General features: G+C 40.8%; 1 protein-coding gene across 2 annotated transcripts in view; it reads left to right on the top strand.

The window, feature by feature from the left end:
- tbck (TBC1 domain containing kinase) overlaps positions 1-16147 on the top strand; it is a 58987-nt gene that overhangs the window by 25637 nt on the left and 17203 nt on the right. For both annotated transcript variants that reach the window (XM_026171221.2, XM_026171220.2), the window contains exon 23: positions 7256-7428. In XM_026171221.2, the coding sequence (XP_026027006.1) occupies positions 7256-7428 (173 nt within the window). The remainder of the gene's footprint in view (positions 1-7255; positions 7429-16147) is intronic.

The following is a 16147-nucleotide window of genomic DNA, read 5'->3' as shown; positions in this document are numbered from 1 at the left end:
TAAAAAAATGAAAAGGTGGTACTGGATAGTAAGTAAAGTATCTTAATGGATGTACATCTGAATTTATGGATGAGGAATCCTGCTGAAAGTTACGTTTCCTAGACGTACTTTCAGCGTGGATAAGTTTCTATGTGAGTTACCAACGCTACTTATTTAATTTTAGAACCAAAAATAAAATAAATAATGCTGTTATATAATTTTGTTCCAACTGGTACCAGTATGCAATTAGCAGCCCACAGACTGACAGGCTGTGGGCAGCTAGTCGGTTTGTATAAAAACTTCATGCTGTAAAAATAAGTCAGATTTAAAATAAAAATAAAAAAATTGTCCCACTTACATGATTAACTAGCTGGATAATTTTGAAGGCTGTGACTTCTCAGAAAACATAGATTATAGTATATTTAAAACATAAACAAAAAAACATTAAAGAATATGCTGCATTGTAGCTTATGTGAACATGCGTTGGCTATATTTACCGGTACACTTTGGTAGTTGGACTCCATTTTTAAAATTCAAAACTGCCCTAAATCTTCATGCCATAGATTCAACAAGGGGTTGTAAACATTCCTTGTAGATTTTGGTGCATATTGACGTGAAAGGATCACACAGTTGCTGCAGATTTATCAGCTGCACATCCATAATGTGAACCTCCCGTTCCACCACATCCCAAAGGTGCTCTATTGGACTGAGATCTGGTGACAGTGGAGGTCATTTGAGTACAGTGAACTCATTGTCATGATCAAGAAACCAGTTTGAGATGATTTGGGCTTTGTGACATGGCATAGTATCCTCCTGGGAGCAGCCATCAGAAGTTGGTTAGACTGTGGTCATTAAGGGATGAACATGATCATCAACACCACTCAGGTGGCAGGTAACAAGTGGTTATTTGAGTTATTTTTGCCTTCCCAGATGGAAGTTGTCTGCCCATTCTCATCTGGCCTCTGGTACCATAAAGCCAGAGAACTGCTGCTCACTGGATATCTTTTTTATTTTTTGGACTATGCTCTGTAAACACTAGAGAGGATTGTGTGGGAAAATGCAGCAGACCGGCAGTTTCTGAAATACTCAGACCAGCACGTCTAGGAACAACAACAATGCTACATTTGAAGTGACTTAAACCACCTTTGTTCCCTATTCTGATACTCACTATGAACTTCTGCAGATCAGCTCAACCATGTCTACATGATGAAATTGAGTTGGTGCACTGTAATTGGCTAATTTGATAGTTGCATTAATAAACAGTTGAATGTACCTAATGAAGTGACCAATCAGCAATATCTGAGCCACTGTCTTTCACTGCTTTTCTTTTGTCTCAATATTTCTGTGTGTCAAGTGCAGCCTGACTTTGTAGCCACAATTGCAATTGATTCATTTGATTCATTCAAAACTAAACATTTTTATACCTTGTTTAGATTTGATTTTCTAATTTTCTAGACTTCTAAAAGTCTAAGAAAAGAAATCAAGGCTTTACTTCTCAAAAGTATTTCTTCTGTTTTCAGCCAAATATCTCAGACAGATTGATTCACAAGAAGCAACAGTGCAATCAAACCATTTGAAGAATCCTTCTCATTCTTGTGACACAACTTGGAGTGAGCTCACTTGTTTGCAGGATATTATTGTCAATACTGAGCTGTCTTTACAAGATAGGCACTTCTATAACTCTTCTAAATCTAATACTGAATAATACCAGTAATACTGAACACTTCAGATCAGCTAAGATTGATTTCTTAGTGCGAGATGGTGGGTAAGTAGTGACATATATTGACTGGGTAAAGAAATAATTATGCAAACTTTCCAATAATGATATCTGAACAACTTACAGCTATATACTCACAGTGTAAATCATGGACCTAAGCAACTGCTATAAGTGTACATTAAGTAATCACAATAATAAACTACACTACTTCACTATTGTGTAGATGTCATTGCACTACCAGAAGAGCTCTGACCCATCCATCCATCCATCCATCCATCCATCCATTTTCATCCGCTTTGTCCGGGGCCGGGTCGCGGGGGCAGCAGCCTAAGCAGCGGCTCTGACCCATCAGGCATAAACAGAAAGCCTCTGGAGGCTTGCCTTTGGTGTGATTATTTATATGAGCGTGAGGCCCTCTGGAATCATGTTACATTTTAAGAACAAAAATAGTTCATGACAACCCAATCTTTGATTTCTGTAAATGGTAAGTGGCCTGTATTTGTATTGGGCTTTTACTTAGTCCCTATGGACGCCAAAGCGTTTTACACTACATTCAGTCATCCACCCATTTACACACTGGTGATGGCAAGCTACATTGTAGCCATAGCTGCCCTGGGGCGCACTGACAGAGGCGAAGCTGCCGGACACTGGCACCACTGGGCCCTCTGACCACCACCAGTGGTCAGGGGGCCCAAGGACACAACGGGGCTCGAACCGGCAACCTTCCGATTAGAAGGTTAGAAGACGAACTGCCAACTCTTGAGCCACGATCGCCCCACTGTATTCTGCAAACATTATGAATAAGTTTTGATGCAGGATTCACAGATACAGTCAACCAATATCTCAGTTTAAATTGTATACTGAGATATTGGTTACTGATAATAACGAACAAGTGAACATTTTGATGTGTTAGAAACAGGAGAAATGGGCAAGTACAAGGATTTGAGCGAGTTTTGCAAGGGCCTAATTGTGATGGCTAGTTGACTGGGTCAGCATCTATCAAAAGTGATCCGAGAAAGGAACAGTGGTGAACTAAATTTCAAATTCAAATTCAAATTTTATTTGTCACGTACACAGTCATACACAGTACGATATGTAGTGAAATGCTTGGACAACTGCTCGTGACCTAAAGAGAACAAAAAAAGGAAAAGGCTATGAATAAGATAGGAAATAAATATGAAAAATTAAAAAGGGTAAATTTAACTAGGAAGGAATAAAATATAAATTAAGGTTAAAAATGAAATAACTGTACAACACAAATTAGAATGAAGGGTAAATTTAACTGGGAAGAATAAGATAAAGATAAATATATAAATTAAAGTTGAAAATAAAATAACTGTACAACAAAATACACAATACACAATATAGAACTATATAAGAATGTATGAAGAAATCTAAATATAAATAAATATATACACAATAACAGCAGCTGTACAAGTATTAACCGGAAATGAAGAATATAGTGACCAGTGTTGTGCAAAACCAAAGTCCAGAAAGTCCAGTGTGTGTGTAAGAACCACATGTGTGGGTCAGTACTGTGTGGTGGTGTGATTGAGAGACCGTATCGCCTGCGGGAAGAAGCTCCTCCTCAGTCTCTCTGTGTTGGTCTTCAGGGAGCGGAATCGCTTTCCTGACCTCAGCAGAGAGAACAGTCTGTTGTTGGGATGGCTGAGGTCCTTCACGATCTTCCTGGCCTTGGTCCAGCACCGCCTGCTGTAGATTGAGTGCAGGTCAGGGAGCTCGGAGCGGATGGTGCGCTCAGCTGACCGCACAACCCTCTCTAGAGCTCGTCTGTCCTGCATGGTGCTGTTCCCGAACCAGGTTAAGATGTTTCCCGCCAGGATGCTCTCTATGGTGCACGAGTAAAAGTTCCTGAGCACCTTGGAGGGCAGTTGGAAGTCTCTCAAGCGTCTGAGGTGGTAGAGACGCTGTCGGGCCTTTTTCACCACGGTGTTGATGTGACAGGACCATGACAGGTCCTGCGTGATGTGAACTCCGAGGTATTTGAAGCTGTCCACTCTCTCCACTGGGCACTCGTTGATGACGGGGGTCTGGTAGTTCCTCTCCTGCTTAGTGCTGAAGTCCACTATCAGATCCTTTGTCTTACTGACGTTTAGAAGGAGGTTGTTCCTCTGGCACCAGTTCTCCAGATTCCTAATCTCCTTCACGTAGGCCGTCTCGTTGTTATCAGAGATCAGGCCCACCACGACGGTGTCGTCAGCAAACTTGATGATGGTGGTGGAGCTGGTAGTGGCCACACAGTCATATGTGTACAAAGAGTACAGCAGGGGGCTCAGAACACACCCCTGGGGGGCTCCAGTGCTGAGAGTGGTGGAGGCTGAGACATGTCCGCCCATCCTTACTGCCTGTGGTCTGCCAGTTAGGAAGTTGGAGATCCACTGACACATAGATGAGCTGAGTCCCAGATGCTCCAGCTTGGTGGTGAGTGTGGAGGGAATTATGGTGTTAAATGCAGAGCTGTAGTCTATGAAGAGCATTTTAACATAATTCCCCCTTCTAGTGTCCAAGTGAGTGAGTGATGTGTGGAGGAGATGAGAGATGGCATCGTCTGTGGAACGATTTGGACGGTAAGCGAACTGTAGTGGGTCCAGTGTGTCTGGTAGTGAAGAAATGATGAAGTCTCTGACCAGGCGTTCAAAGCACTTCATCACTACTGAGGTGAGGGCTACAGGGCGATAGTCATTGAGAGAAGCAGGGTGGGGTTTCTTCGGGACAGGAACAATGATGGACTCTTTGAAGCATGTGGGGATCACCGACTGAGATAAAGAGATGTTGAATATCTCAGTGAACACAGGAGCTAGCTGGTATGCGCAGTCTCTTAGGATACGACCTGGGATGCCGTCTGGTCCTGCTGCTTTCCTGGTGTTCACTCTCTTGAAGGCTCTCCTTACTTCATGCTCGGAGATGACGAGCACGTTTCCGGTGCTGGCAGTATCTTCCTGTCTGCAGCCGTTAGCGCTGCTAACACTAGCATTGTTGGAGACCTTAGCTGCAGCCTCGAAGCGAGCATAGAAAGTGTTCAGCTCGTCTGCCAGAGTCACGGCCGCGTTCGTCATACCGGTTGTTGGTGCTTTATAGTCCGTTATTGTCCTTAGTCCCCGCCACAGGCTCCTAGAGTCACTCTGTTGGAGTTGTGACTCTAGTTTCCTCCCGTAGCGCTGCTTCGCCTCTTTCACCGCCCTCCGCACGTTATATGACGCGGCTTTGTACGGGTCCATGTCCCCCGTCATGAGTCCCTAGCGACAGTGTCATTGGTGAACGTGGAGAGCGAAGGCATCAAGTTGGACGGCTGTGTGTGTGTGCATTGCTTACTTGGGGACTACCTGGGATGCACTGGGATTCATCATTTCATCAATTTCATAGTGTGTTCGTTACAACATAATGGGTTGAAACAAATGCTCTATACTTCTTTGAAATGACTGGTATCTCATCTTCATGCTTGTAAGTTCCATCTTACATTAGCTATCATCCAATTCCAAAAGGCCTTTGAGTTGCTCTTAACTAATCATGCTACTCTTCCATTTGTGGCAACAAGTCACAGCCCACACTCAACACCTATACATAATTACATAAATGTAATTTCTTCTGACAAAAAAGAAAAATTGACTTCTTAACAAAATTGGCTGTGTGAAAATGCCCCAGCTGAGCCCAGGGCTTATTAAAGCAGCTATCAATCTCCTCTTCTTCATTTCTGCCTCTTTTAGTAGCAGGAGTGATTGGATGCAGCATTCATAGCTCTAGGGAGGGAAAATGCATTTCCCAGAACTGCCTGCAAGCCTGTTGGTGAGGAATCTCAGACCTCGAGCATTTTTTTTCTCACCAGAATGGACCTTGTAACTGAGTTTCTGAGGTGCTAGCCCAGGAGAGCTAACAACCCCCTAACCTTGACACTGCGGCGGGACAGATGAGGGGAAAAGATATATCTTGTATATAGTTTCACTTGAGCCTTGGCCAGGTGCAGGTCATAGCAAGGAGTGCTCATTAGCCAGTCTTGCTTATTAGCCACGGAAAAGAGGGGTGAAAAAGAGAGGCTGTCAGTGTAAGAGATTGCAAGGCAAAGAATTCCTAATTTATCCAAATCCTTGGCTAATCCAGTGACTCCCTGTTCCCTAATCCTCTCTATTCTCAACACAAGAAGCAGAAAGGGTTTATAATAGTACAGAGGCATCGGGAGGAAGAGTAGAAATTTTGCTAGACAAGAGCTCAGATGAGAAGCGGCTGCTAAACGATGGGCAGTTATTATCTGAAGGAGCCACTGGCGCTGCTGGATGACTACTTAAGACTATTAATGGCAGCAAAATGCCAAGGTCAAACTGCTCACTTCTTTGACCAAACCTCCCACACTACATTTACATAATCTCTCAGGCTTTATATGTGAGTTGAGAGAAAGAACCACTTATTTTTTTAAATAATTCATTCATATTCTTACAAAGGAGTTAAACAGTTTGCTTAAATAAGATGTTGGTGTTAACTTAGAATGCAGAAATTAGCAGTTCTTTGATTTGTTTTACATGTAATGCTTAACTTACTACTATTAATAAGGCAAGTACTACAAACATTCATGTTTTCTCAGGCTGAGTATAGTAAAGCTTTGGCATTTTATTTAGCAGTGATATTTATATTCTAAATGGGTTTTTTTGCCAATTGCCCAGTTTAAGACCTGCAGAACTACACAGAATTTCCAATAGTGTCAAATATAGTGATTCTATAATAATAAGCTAAATAGAACTTAGAACCTTTTTATTGTCATTGTGCATTTGCCTTCACAAGGAAATTAGGTACCAAGACCACAAAAGTGTGAAGTACAGAAAACAATATACAAAGAAGAAAAACAATTTAAGTACAACAATAGAAGTACACTATATACACAGTGTATGAGTTACAGAAACATTCTGGGGGGGTATGTACAAGGGCAATAATATAATATAATAAATAGGGTGGAAGGGCTATGGCCATTAAGGATGGGGATGGTAATTGCACATCTGCTAGAATATTGCACAGAAACCAAAATATTGCACAGAAAAAGGAAGGACCAAAATATTTCACAGGGAATGGCAGCAACAGAGTCAATTGCAGCGACAGAATAAAGTCTGTTCACACTCTTAATTTGCATTAATGGTTCTGACAGGCGGTAGAAGCTGTTCTTTAGTTTATTGGTTTTGCACCTGATGGATCTGCACCTTTTTCCGAAGGGCAGGACAACATTAGAGTAAAATAATTTACTATGATACGTGTTATTTATGTTAGCCATGTGTCACGATGCTCTGTCCTAGAGCCTGACAGAGCAGCTTAGTAGCTAAGTACTGCAAAAAAAAAATGCATTGATCATGATTAGGCTGCATGTATACATCAGCAGTTCTTTGGCTAGCTGGGTGAGCATAAAGAATATATGATTTTTCTTATACAAAATCCATCAGAAAGTATATGAAGAGTACTCTGTTGTTCAAAAGTATATTACTCTTTGACTGGGAGGGCCTCATGCACTGACAAGTAACATTTTTTTAATATTGTTTGTCTCCTGTTATTTGTGGTGTGCAGAAATTGACATTGAGCGCTGTGTCCGTGAGTCCATCAGCCTGTTCTGCTGGACCCCAAAGAGTGCAACATACCGACAACATGCTCAGCCTCCAAAGGTTGCGGGCGACAATGGCTTTGCGAAAACGTCAACATACTACTCGTCTGACTACCAGGACATGCCCAAAACAGACCTGGTGAGTTTTACTCTCATACACATAAATTGCAAGGGGGACAAAAGGTCTAAATTTAAAGTTGCCTAGCAACTGCCTAGCAATTGACTAACTTAAATGTTTTTAACCTTGATGTACCTACAATACCTTAAGGCAGAGCTTCCCAAAGCGTGGGGCCCGGCCCCTAGGGGGTAGGGGTGCAACGATACACAAAATTCACGGTTCGGTTCGGTTCGATACTTTGGTGTCACGGTTCGATATTTTTTCGATACAAAAAAAAATGTTCATGCCTTTTTAATTTGTCATTTATTAAAATTATAAATATATATTTTAACTCAAAAGTACAGTTTTTAAATTTTACCCTAACCCTTGTGCGCGTTTTTTATTTTGACAGCGAATGCGCACCTGCGGACCACTTATGTGCAGCCCTGGTTATTTAGCTCGTCATATTGCAGCCACAGAAATTATTTTGTCCATGAAACCATAAAGCTGCACTTTCTTTTTGCCTTATAGTCTGATTTGTCATAACTTCTCCGTTTTGTGGTAAGCTTTTCTTTGGCTGTCACTTCTTCACCCTGACCTGTCTTATTTGGCTCAGCAGAACTGAAATGCTTTTACACACGCACTCACATAAGCTCAGCGATTCTCTGCGCGATCAACCTCTCACATGTTTAAGCTGCGGGAGATTTCACTTGTCATGTTTGCATAGTAAGCTAACGATTAATAAGACGATGTCAGAGGAATTGGTGCACAAATTTTCATCACTCACAGATCAGTGCTGTCGCTCTCTATACACAGTTCGCACGATTGCAAAGTGAAAGCAAAAAACAAGCGCAAATTCAAACGCGACTTCAATATGTCACATATTGACAGTGGCTCACCGATGCCAATGACATAATTACCCAGCTACATTTCTGAAAGAATGCAAAAGCATTGACATATATTTTTCCTTCCTACAATAGCCCGACGGGCAGGGAAGAGATAGATTTTGGTAGCCCGACTGAAAAAATCGCTAGCTCCAGGACGTCGGGCTAGCGATATTGCAAGCCCTGTATCTGATTGAGGAATCACTCATCTTTGGAAAAGAGAGTTTATTACAGAGAAATGTCTCTTTCCAAAATAAAAGCTATACTATCCGCTTCTTCTGGGCTATATTCTCAGCAGCATAAGGAGAATCATGTGCTAACAGCTGTCTAAATGACTCGGCTAAAGTTAGTAGCATGCTTGTTGTTTTTGTCTTTGCACTAGGATGATGTCGGCGTAAATGTGCAGTCATATTCGTTGTGTTCCCACTAGTGCTTTCAGGTTAATCTCGTTGAAATGACCTTAACGCCACAACACGGCAAATCTCCGTTAACGAGCTACCGCCGATCGCCCCGTGCATGGGGCTAGACGGCCAACACGTTAACGAGCTAACTACGCTAACACACTAGCTCCCACCCATGTAATTGAGCATTGCACGGCACATCCAACATACTGTTTTACTTTAGTCCATGACTCGCTTACCTTCAGGGTCATACGTCACATGAAAACCAAAATAATTCCAAACGCCAGATCTGAATGGGGGAGGTCCATGTTGCAAGGAGAGCTTAACTTCTGACTTGCTAGCTTGCCCTGCGCTCTTCCTTCTGACGATGCTGTCTGTGTTGAGCACTCAGTGGATCTGCGCTCAACAGTGCAGCCTAGGCGGAGTAGTCGAACGCAGATTCACTGAGCGCTCAACACAGACAGCATCGTCAGAAGGAAAGTTGATAAAATAAATTACAAATGTTGTATTGTTCGATACATATGCGTACCGAACCGAAAGCACTGTATCGAACGGTTCAATATCGATACGAATATCGTTGCACCCCTACTAGGGGGGGGGGTGCAGAGCCATCGCAGGGGGGGGTATGAAAAGGAAAACAAAAACGCTTGGACACTGCTACGGAGCGGCCACACAAACGCAAAGTAGGAGATGAAGCATCGCTGAATATGTTTCCAAACCAACTTCATTTTAAGCCAAAGACTAGAAAATCTGGTGAAGCATGTTTTCCCTTTGGTTTCACCTGCACAAGTGCCAAGGTAGGTCTCCCCTGCAGAATTGGTTTTCCCTTCGTCGGGAGCAGCGCTGGGCTGTTTAAATCACGGACAAACAGGATCCCACATTCTTGATTTTTAGTTCAGAAACAGTTGTTGTAACGACTAACTACTCCTGACATTTTGGAGATGTTAGCTCTTTGTACAGTAAAGTTAGAGCGGGATCCAAATAACATCAGGCCGTTTCTGCCACGATTTGTTCCCCCAGTTCAAATCACAGACAAACAGTATCCTACAGTTGTTTTTGAACCCATTTTGCACAGAGAGGCATTTTTTTGAAAAATGTATTGATAGCAATGTTGAATATTATTACACAGGAAAAAAACAACTGCACATAAAATAATCACAACGTGATGCCTCTGCCTTTCTAAATAGAGGGACAGTAACTGCGTGTATATGTAAGCGTGTAAAACCTGCAGATAGTCAGATTAACAGTATTTTGTCTCTATCTGCCATTCTGCAATTTATCTCATGTAAACAATAACGTGGCGCACAGCGTGACGTGAAAAAAGGCACATACCTTTGACGTTGCATGACGAACTCTGTATTCCTCGTCCACACGTAAACGCAAAAAATCTCCGTTTTTGGTGATTCGAAACGCCGTTTACATGTGGACGAAACAGCTGCGTTTTCAAAAATACCCCTGTAGTTATGGAAGTAGCGCAAATTAGTTAGTAGGCCTAGTTTATTTTATTACTACCTCTAATTTATTGCTGATTACTTGTATTTGCTTAATTGTTTACTAAATGTTTGACATGTGAAATAATCCGCAGTGGAGCAAAATATGGGTGTGTGTGGTTGGAGGATGTGTTCGTGCGTGCACGCAGGCGTGCACCCGGGGGCACAAACATTTTTCTTGTAAAACAAAGGGGGGCCTCGCAAAAAAGAGCATGTACTAATTAATTAAATTAATCGCATCCCCTGTGTCTGCTCATTTGCTGCCTTGTTAAGTTAATTTTGTAATAAAATACTAATAATACAGAAAATGTCTCATGGTAAAAATTATGTAAATGTAATTATATAAGAAAATACAGACTAACAATCTGCTTCAGTGATATATTGAGTAATATTATTTTTGTAGTAATAGGTCAAAATCAGTGTATGACTTGTACTTTTATCTGCAGTGTAATTAGACTGTGAGTTAGATTTTACTTGTGAAAAACTTTTCTATGTTTCTATGATTCTTGCTACTTCCACACTGCATGAGAAACTAAACTGACTCACTAACTCAACATCAGTTGTCTTAACTAATCAGGATGTGATAATAGAGAAGCAAAATGACTCCAGCTGACCTTTTAACAAGAGTTGGGGAAATTGTTCACCCCACACTCACGCACACTGGCATACTTTGTAGCCCATGTTGTGTTTAAGTTGCAGACCAGCGAACCATCCTTTTTTAATCATTACTGTCCGCTCTGTGACATTAATGTAAAGGTTATCCTGTGAAATATAAAAAACATTATAATAATGTTTAAATTTTTCTATTTCCCAGACTAAGATTAAATAATTGGTATATTTCTTTATTATTTTCAGCTGTTGTTTTTTTTCTTTATTTTGTTGTTCTTTCGTTTTGCTTTATTGTGAGACAATCATAGGATGCAGGTTTTCTTTATATTTTGCACATCATTTTAAGCAACTTGGTTCCCGACATGAACTTATCTTACCAGCACTGACAAATAGTAACATTTTGGCTACAGTGACTCAAACGGCAGTAGAGCAGTTTGACACTGAGCCTGAACCTCTCAGTCATGTCCATGCTTTTTTGCCTCTACACCTTGGACATGAAGTTGGAGCTCTTGCCTTTGGTGTGATTTTTCATATCAACTGCAAGGCCCTCTGGAATTATTTTAAGATCAGAAAGAGTTCATGACCACCCAATCTTTGATATCCAGATTCTCCCAAAGTTATGAATACATTTTGATGCATGATTCACAACAGCTTTTTTATAGGATTCCTTTTAAAATGTTGTTACAAACTGTCTTGCAGTATTTACTTATTGGGCAAAACATGACCATTGATGGGTGAAGTGAACAACACTGATTATCTCTGCATTATGGTACCTGTTTGTGAGTGGAATATATTAGGTAGTAGGTAAAGATTTAGTCAAAAATTGATGTGTTAGAAGCAGGAAAAAAGGCAAACGGAAGGATTTGACCAAACTGGAAAAGGGCCAAACTGGGATGGCTAGACTACTGGTGCATCTTCAAAACTGTGGCTGTTTTGGGGTCTTACCAGTTTGCAATGGTCTATTAATAGCGTTCCAAGGAAGGAACAGTGGTGAAACCGTGATCTAGAATCTGAGAAATGTGCTGGACAAACAACTCTGATCCATGGAGGTCCCGACTCGCAAACACGACTTAAAAGTTCTGTTGCTAACATCTTAGTGCCAGATACCACTACACACCTTCAGTGGTCTAATGTAGTCCATTCCTCGATGAACCAAGGTTGTTTGGGAAGCAAAAGGGAGACCAACACAATATTAGGCTCAAACGAAACTCTTTCACTTTACCCAGGAGCATGTGCTATATGTTATTTTTCTTCTTGGATATAGGAAAACACAGGTATGGATAATTAACATGAAACATATGCACTTTAATATTTTATTACAGTTGTCTGATTGCTTGTTAATAGAAGTTTCTAATTAGTCAATCACATGACAGCAATAGTGCATTTAGACATGCAGACAAGGTCAACCTGCTGGAGTTCAAAATGAAGATCAGAATGGGGAAGAAAAGTGGCTTAAGTGATTTTAATCATGGCATAGTTGTTGAAGCTAGACAGGCTGTTCTGAGAAAGAGAAAATATCCAGCTAGCAGCAGTTCTCTGGCCAGAGGAAAATAGGCAGACTACTTCCAGCTGATAATGCAAATAAGCACTCGTTACAACCAGAAGATCATCTCTGAAAATACGACAAATGACATCAAACCTTGGAACAGATGGGTACAGTAGCAGAAGACCACATCGAGTGCAATTCCTGTCAGAACAGGAAGCTAAGGCTAAAATTCACACATGTTCACCAAAATAAATAAATAATAAATTAAAAAATTTACTCAGCGGATTAGGCAACATTTTGCCAATTTCTGCTGCCACATTAGGGTGGTAGGGTCAGAATATGGTGTAAACATCATCCAAGGAGGGCTCCATCATGTTCTGAAGGCAAAAGAGAATCCAACTTGGTACTAGTACAGTGTTCCCAACAAAGTGGCCAGTGAGCGTATACCAGTCGTGTTCACCATAAAAAGTGTTGATGCTTTTCTGACGAGTGTTTATTGATGTGATCCTGTGTTTCACGTGGGTCTTTTGTCTTTGTTTAGTATTTGTGGAGCAATCCTGTTTGCCTTTCACACATGAATGCATCATGTCCAGAAAGCTCACAAACATTCTTGTCAGCCCTATCTGCTGTGTGCCCAAGTGATTGCTCTAATCTTTCTCATTCAGCCCAGGCTCATTTGTATGGGTGGTGGCATTGATCTGTGACCGCATCTACGCGTACCCCACCTCTTGCTCTGAAAACATTCAGGCGTGAGTGCATTGTGTTGAAATGTCACTCTCATAAATGAAGGGACTGCTAACACTTTGAGTACATGCCAAACCAAGTTTACAGTCTGAATGGAGGGAAGTTCAAGCCCAAATCTCTTCCAAATCCAAAGTAAAACTCTTAAAATCTAATAAAAATGATGCATGCAGTCAGTTTGGCGGTTTCCTGGTTGTAACCTGCAGTTCCAAATATGATTTTCTCTGTTGCCCTCTTTTTTTTTTTTTTTTTTAGTAAGAGAGCAGGAGGCTCTGTCAGCAGTTTCTCAGCCCTCATAGTGAACAGACATCCATCTCACTCGACAGCTGCTGTCCAGTCAGCTTGGTCTGAGTGACTGAATAGGGGAAAACAAGCTCTACTTCTCTTCTCACACAGTTTCCTGAGGTTACTTTCTAACTGGGCCACTGTTGACACATACTTTTCAACTTCTCAAGCTGAGGAAAATTAAATTTCTATTGGTATTATTATTATTATTATTATTATTGGACTTATGCAAAAGTTTCATTAATAGTGAATGTCACTGCAGACTCAGAACTTTGCTGTGCACTTAACAACTTTAAGGAAGTTTAGATTATGAAACAATTAGAAATGTGGATGTTGCAATCAGTTGTTGACAAATTATGTTATGTCTAAATTTTGACCTTCAGTGCTGCAGCATTAGCACATAAACTAAGTTGGTAGTTGTTAGGCAGGTGGTCATAATGCATTATGTCTGGTCGGGTCAGTTGTTAAAGTGCACGTCTAGATGTGTCAGCACAAATAGCGCAATAGTAATGATGGCAACTGCTGTGTCGCCAAAATTCAAACAGGAATTACGTGAGAAGCTGGAAAGTTTCCGTTTTAAAATCTTCTGAGTGTGTGTGTATGTGTGTGTCTGCTCTGTTGGGTATTTGTTGTCAGCGTTTTTCTCAGATCATGACCTCAATTATGCCTGTCTTTTCTTTGTCTGAGTGCAGACTTTGCAGATGAAATGAGATTCTCTTTTCGAAATTATGCTCAAACACCACAGACTGTCGGTTGATATGTGAGCATCCCAGCACAGTAATAATCATGTTCAGTCAAGGCACTCACTGACCTTGTCATCAAGCTTTCTCCAAGATGTACAACGCTGCTGTTCTGAAGTGAGTATATTAAGCGGCGGTGCGAGGGTGGGGTGGGCGTTGGCGTTTCCTTGTTTGTTTTCTCCAGCCTTGTACCATAACTGTTAGAGGATAGATGAGCATGAAAATCCAGTGCTGAAGTTTTCCTGTGGCTCAGGTTTAGGCTCATCACTGCCAGGCCAGTGAAATGCCAAAGTGTCATTAAGCCATTCTTGGATGCCTCACATTGCTCACTGTGACATTTAACTCACAGTGTGGTTCATCAGCCCAAACCAAAGACGGGCTCCATATTAATTTCTATTTCTGCCACTGTATTGTATGTCTGTATGTCTGGATATACAGCAGTATTGTCAGGCTAAGGTTTCATTCAGTCGCTTCCATTTTTTTTAAATTTTTTTTTTGGGGGGGGGGGGGGAATGATTATCGAAGACCAAACCACATTTTCTAAAGTTAACTCCAACCCTCTCTGAAGAACAGAAAGTGTCTTGTTACGATACACAGCAATTTGGGCGCTCATTGTGACATGCACAGGAGAGTTTAGCATTGTTGGGTTGTCATAGCTACAGGTCTGCAATCTTCTCTGAATTATAAAGCCTATGCTTAAAGGGCATTTTAATCCAGTGACTAATCTTTAAAAATCATTCCTTAAAAGCAGACTCTGTCCTTTCACTACTTTTTTTCTGTACTTTTTGTTTATTATGTTTTAGACAGTTTTGCTCTTTTGCAATCTTGCCTCGGTACACCAGGGCAGTGAATTTTCAGCTGTCAGCAAGACTTTCAGCTTGAATTTAAGGGGTTTAACAAACGTTCTGGATTAACTGTTTAGGGACTACAGCCATTTTTGTGCATAGACCCCATTTAGGGGCAATCTGCATGTGGTGAATAAAGCCTTGATTGATTGATTGATTGTAGATGCTCAAATATTATTGGAAAGTTGACTGGCAAGCAGTTTAATGGTCATAGCAGGTGAGGCATCTTCCCTTAGCATTTCATTACAAATTAAGCAGATTAAAGATTGTTGATTCCACATACTGACCTTGCGTTTGATTCCTTTTCACTGGAACTCATAATCTGAGATCCAAAGAGATGTTGATAAAAGTAAAGAAAACCATTATTAGGCTGAAAACCTCAAATAAACCTATCAGAGAGATAGCAAAAACTTTAAGAGTGATCAAATGAAAAATGTGGACCATTATTAAAAAGAATGAATACACTAGAGAGAGACATCAAAACCACTGAAAGACCACAAAAGATCACTAAAGTGCATAATGGCAGAATTATTTCCAGAATAACAACTTCACAACATCTGAGTTAAGAAAACAGTTGAGGAGTTAAACATAACATTAACATCTGCACTCTATATTGTCCCGTCTTCCTTCTCTCCCCTGAACCAGTTACATCAGATGGCCCCGCCCCTCCCTGAGCCTGGTTCTGCCGGAGGTTTCTTCCTGTTAAAAGGGAGTTTTTCCTTCCCACTGTCGCCAAGGTGCTTGCTCATAGGGGGTCATATGATTGTTGGGTTTTTCTCTATATGTACTATTGTAGGGTCCACCTTACAATATGTGATTTGGCGCTGTATAAAATTTGATTGAATTTTTTAAAATTATTATTAATCCTTTATTTATCCAGGTAAAAATCTCATTGAGATTAAAAATCTCATTTACAAGAGAGACCTGGCATCATAGCAACAAAAGTCACATACCACATAGGTATATAACATTTAAAACAAATACAATATCCCATACAAACATGTGTAAAATATACAATAACAGATCAAATTAAGAGTACATTAAAAACAATCACACTGAGTAAAAGAGCTGTTCTCTCGTTCCTTTAAGACAGACTTAAACTCTCCCAAGGTAACCAATTCTGATAATTTCAGTTCCTTCTGCAGATTATTCCAGGAAGCAGGGGCAGCGTATTTAAAAGCCCTTTTGCCCAATTCTGTTCTGATTTTTGGGACAATCAATTGTATGATTTTGTTCGAACGAAGGTTGTATTGGTTGTGGTTTTTACACATATAAACACA

This window comes from Astatotilapia calliptera, chromosome 6 (assembly GCF_964374335.1).
Source record: "Astatotilapia calliptera chromosome 6, fAstCal68.1, whole genome shotgun sequence".
In the NCBI taxonomy this organism is placed as follows: Eukaryota; Metazoa; Chordata; class Actinopteri; order Cichliformes; family Cichlidae; genus Astatotilapia; species Astatotilapia calliptera.
Note: the sequence above shows the minus strand (reverse complement) of the source record. Positions and strands in the feature narration are given on the sequence as shown.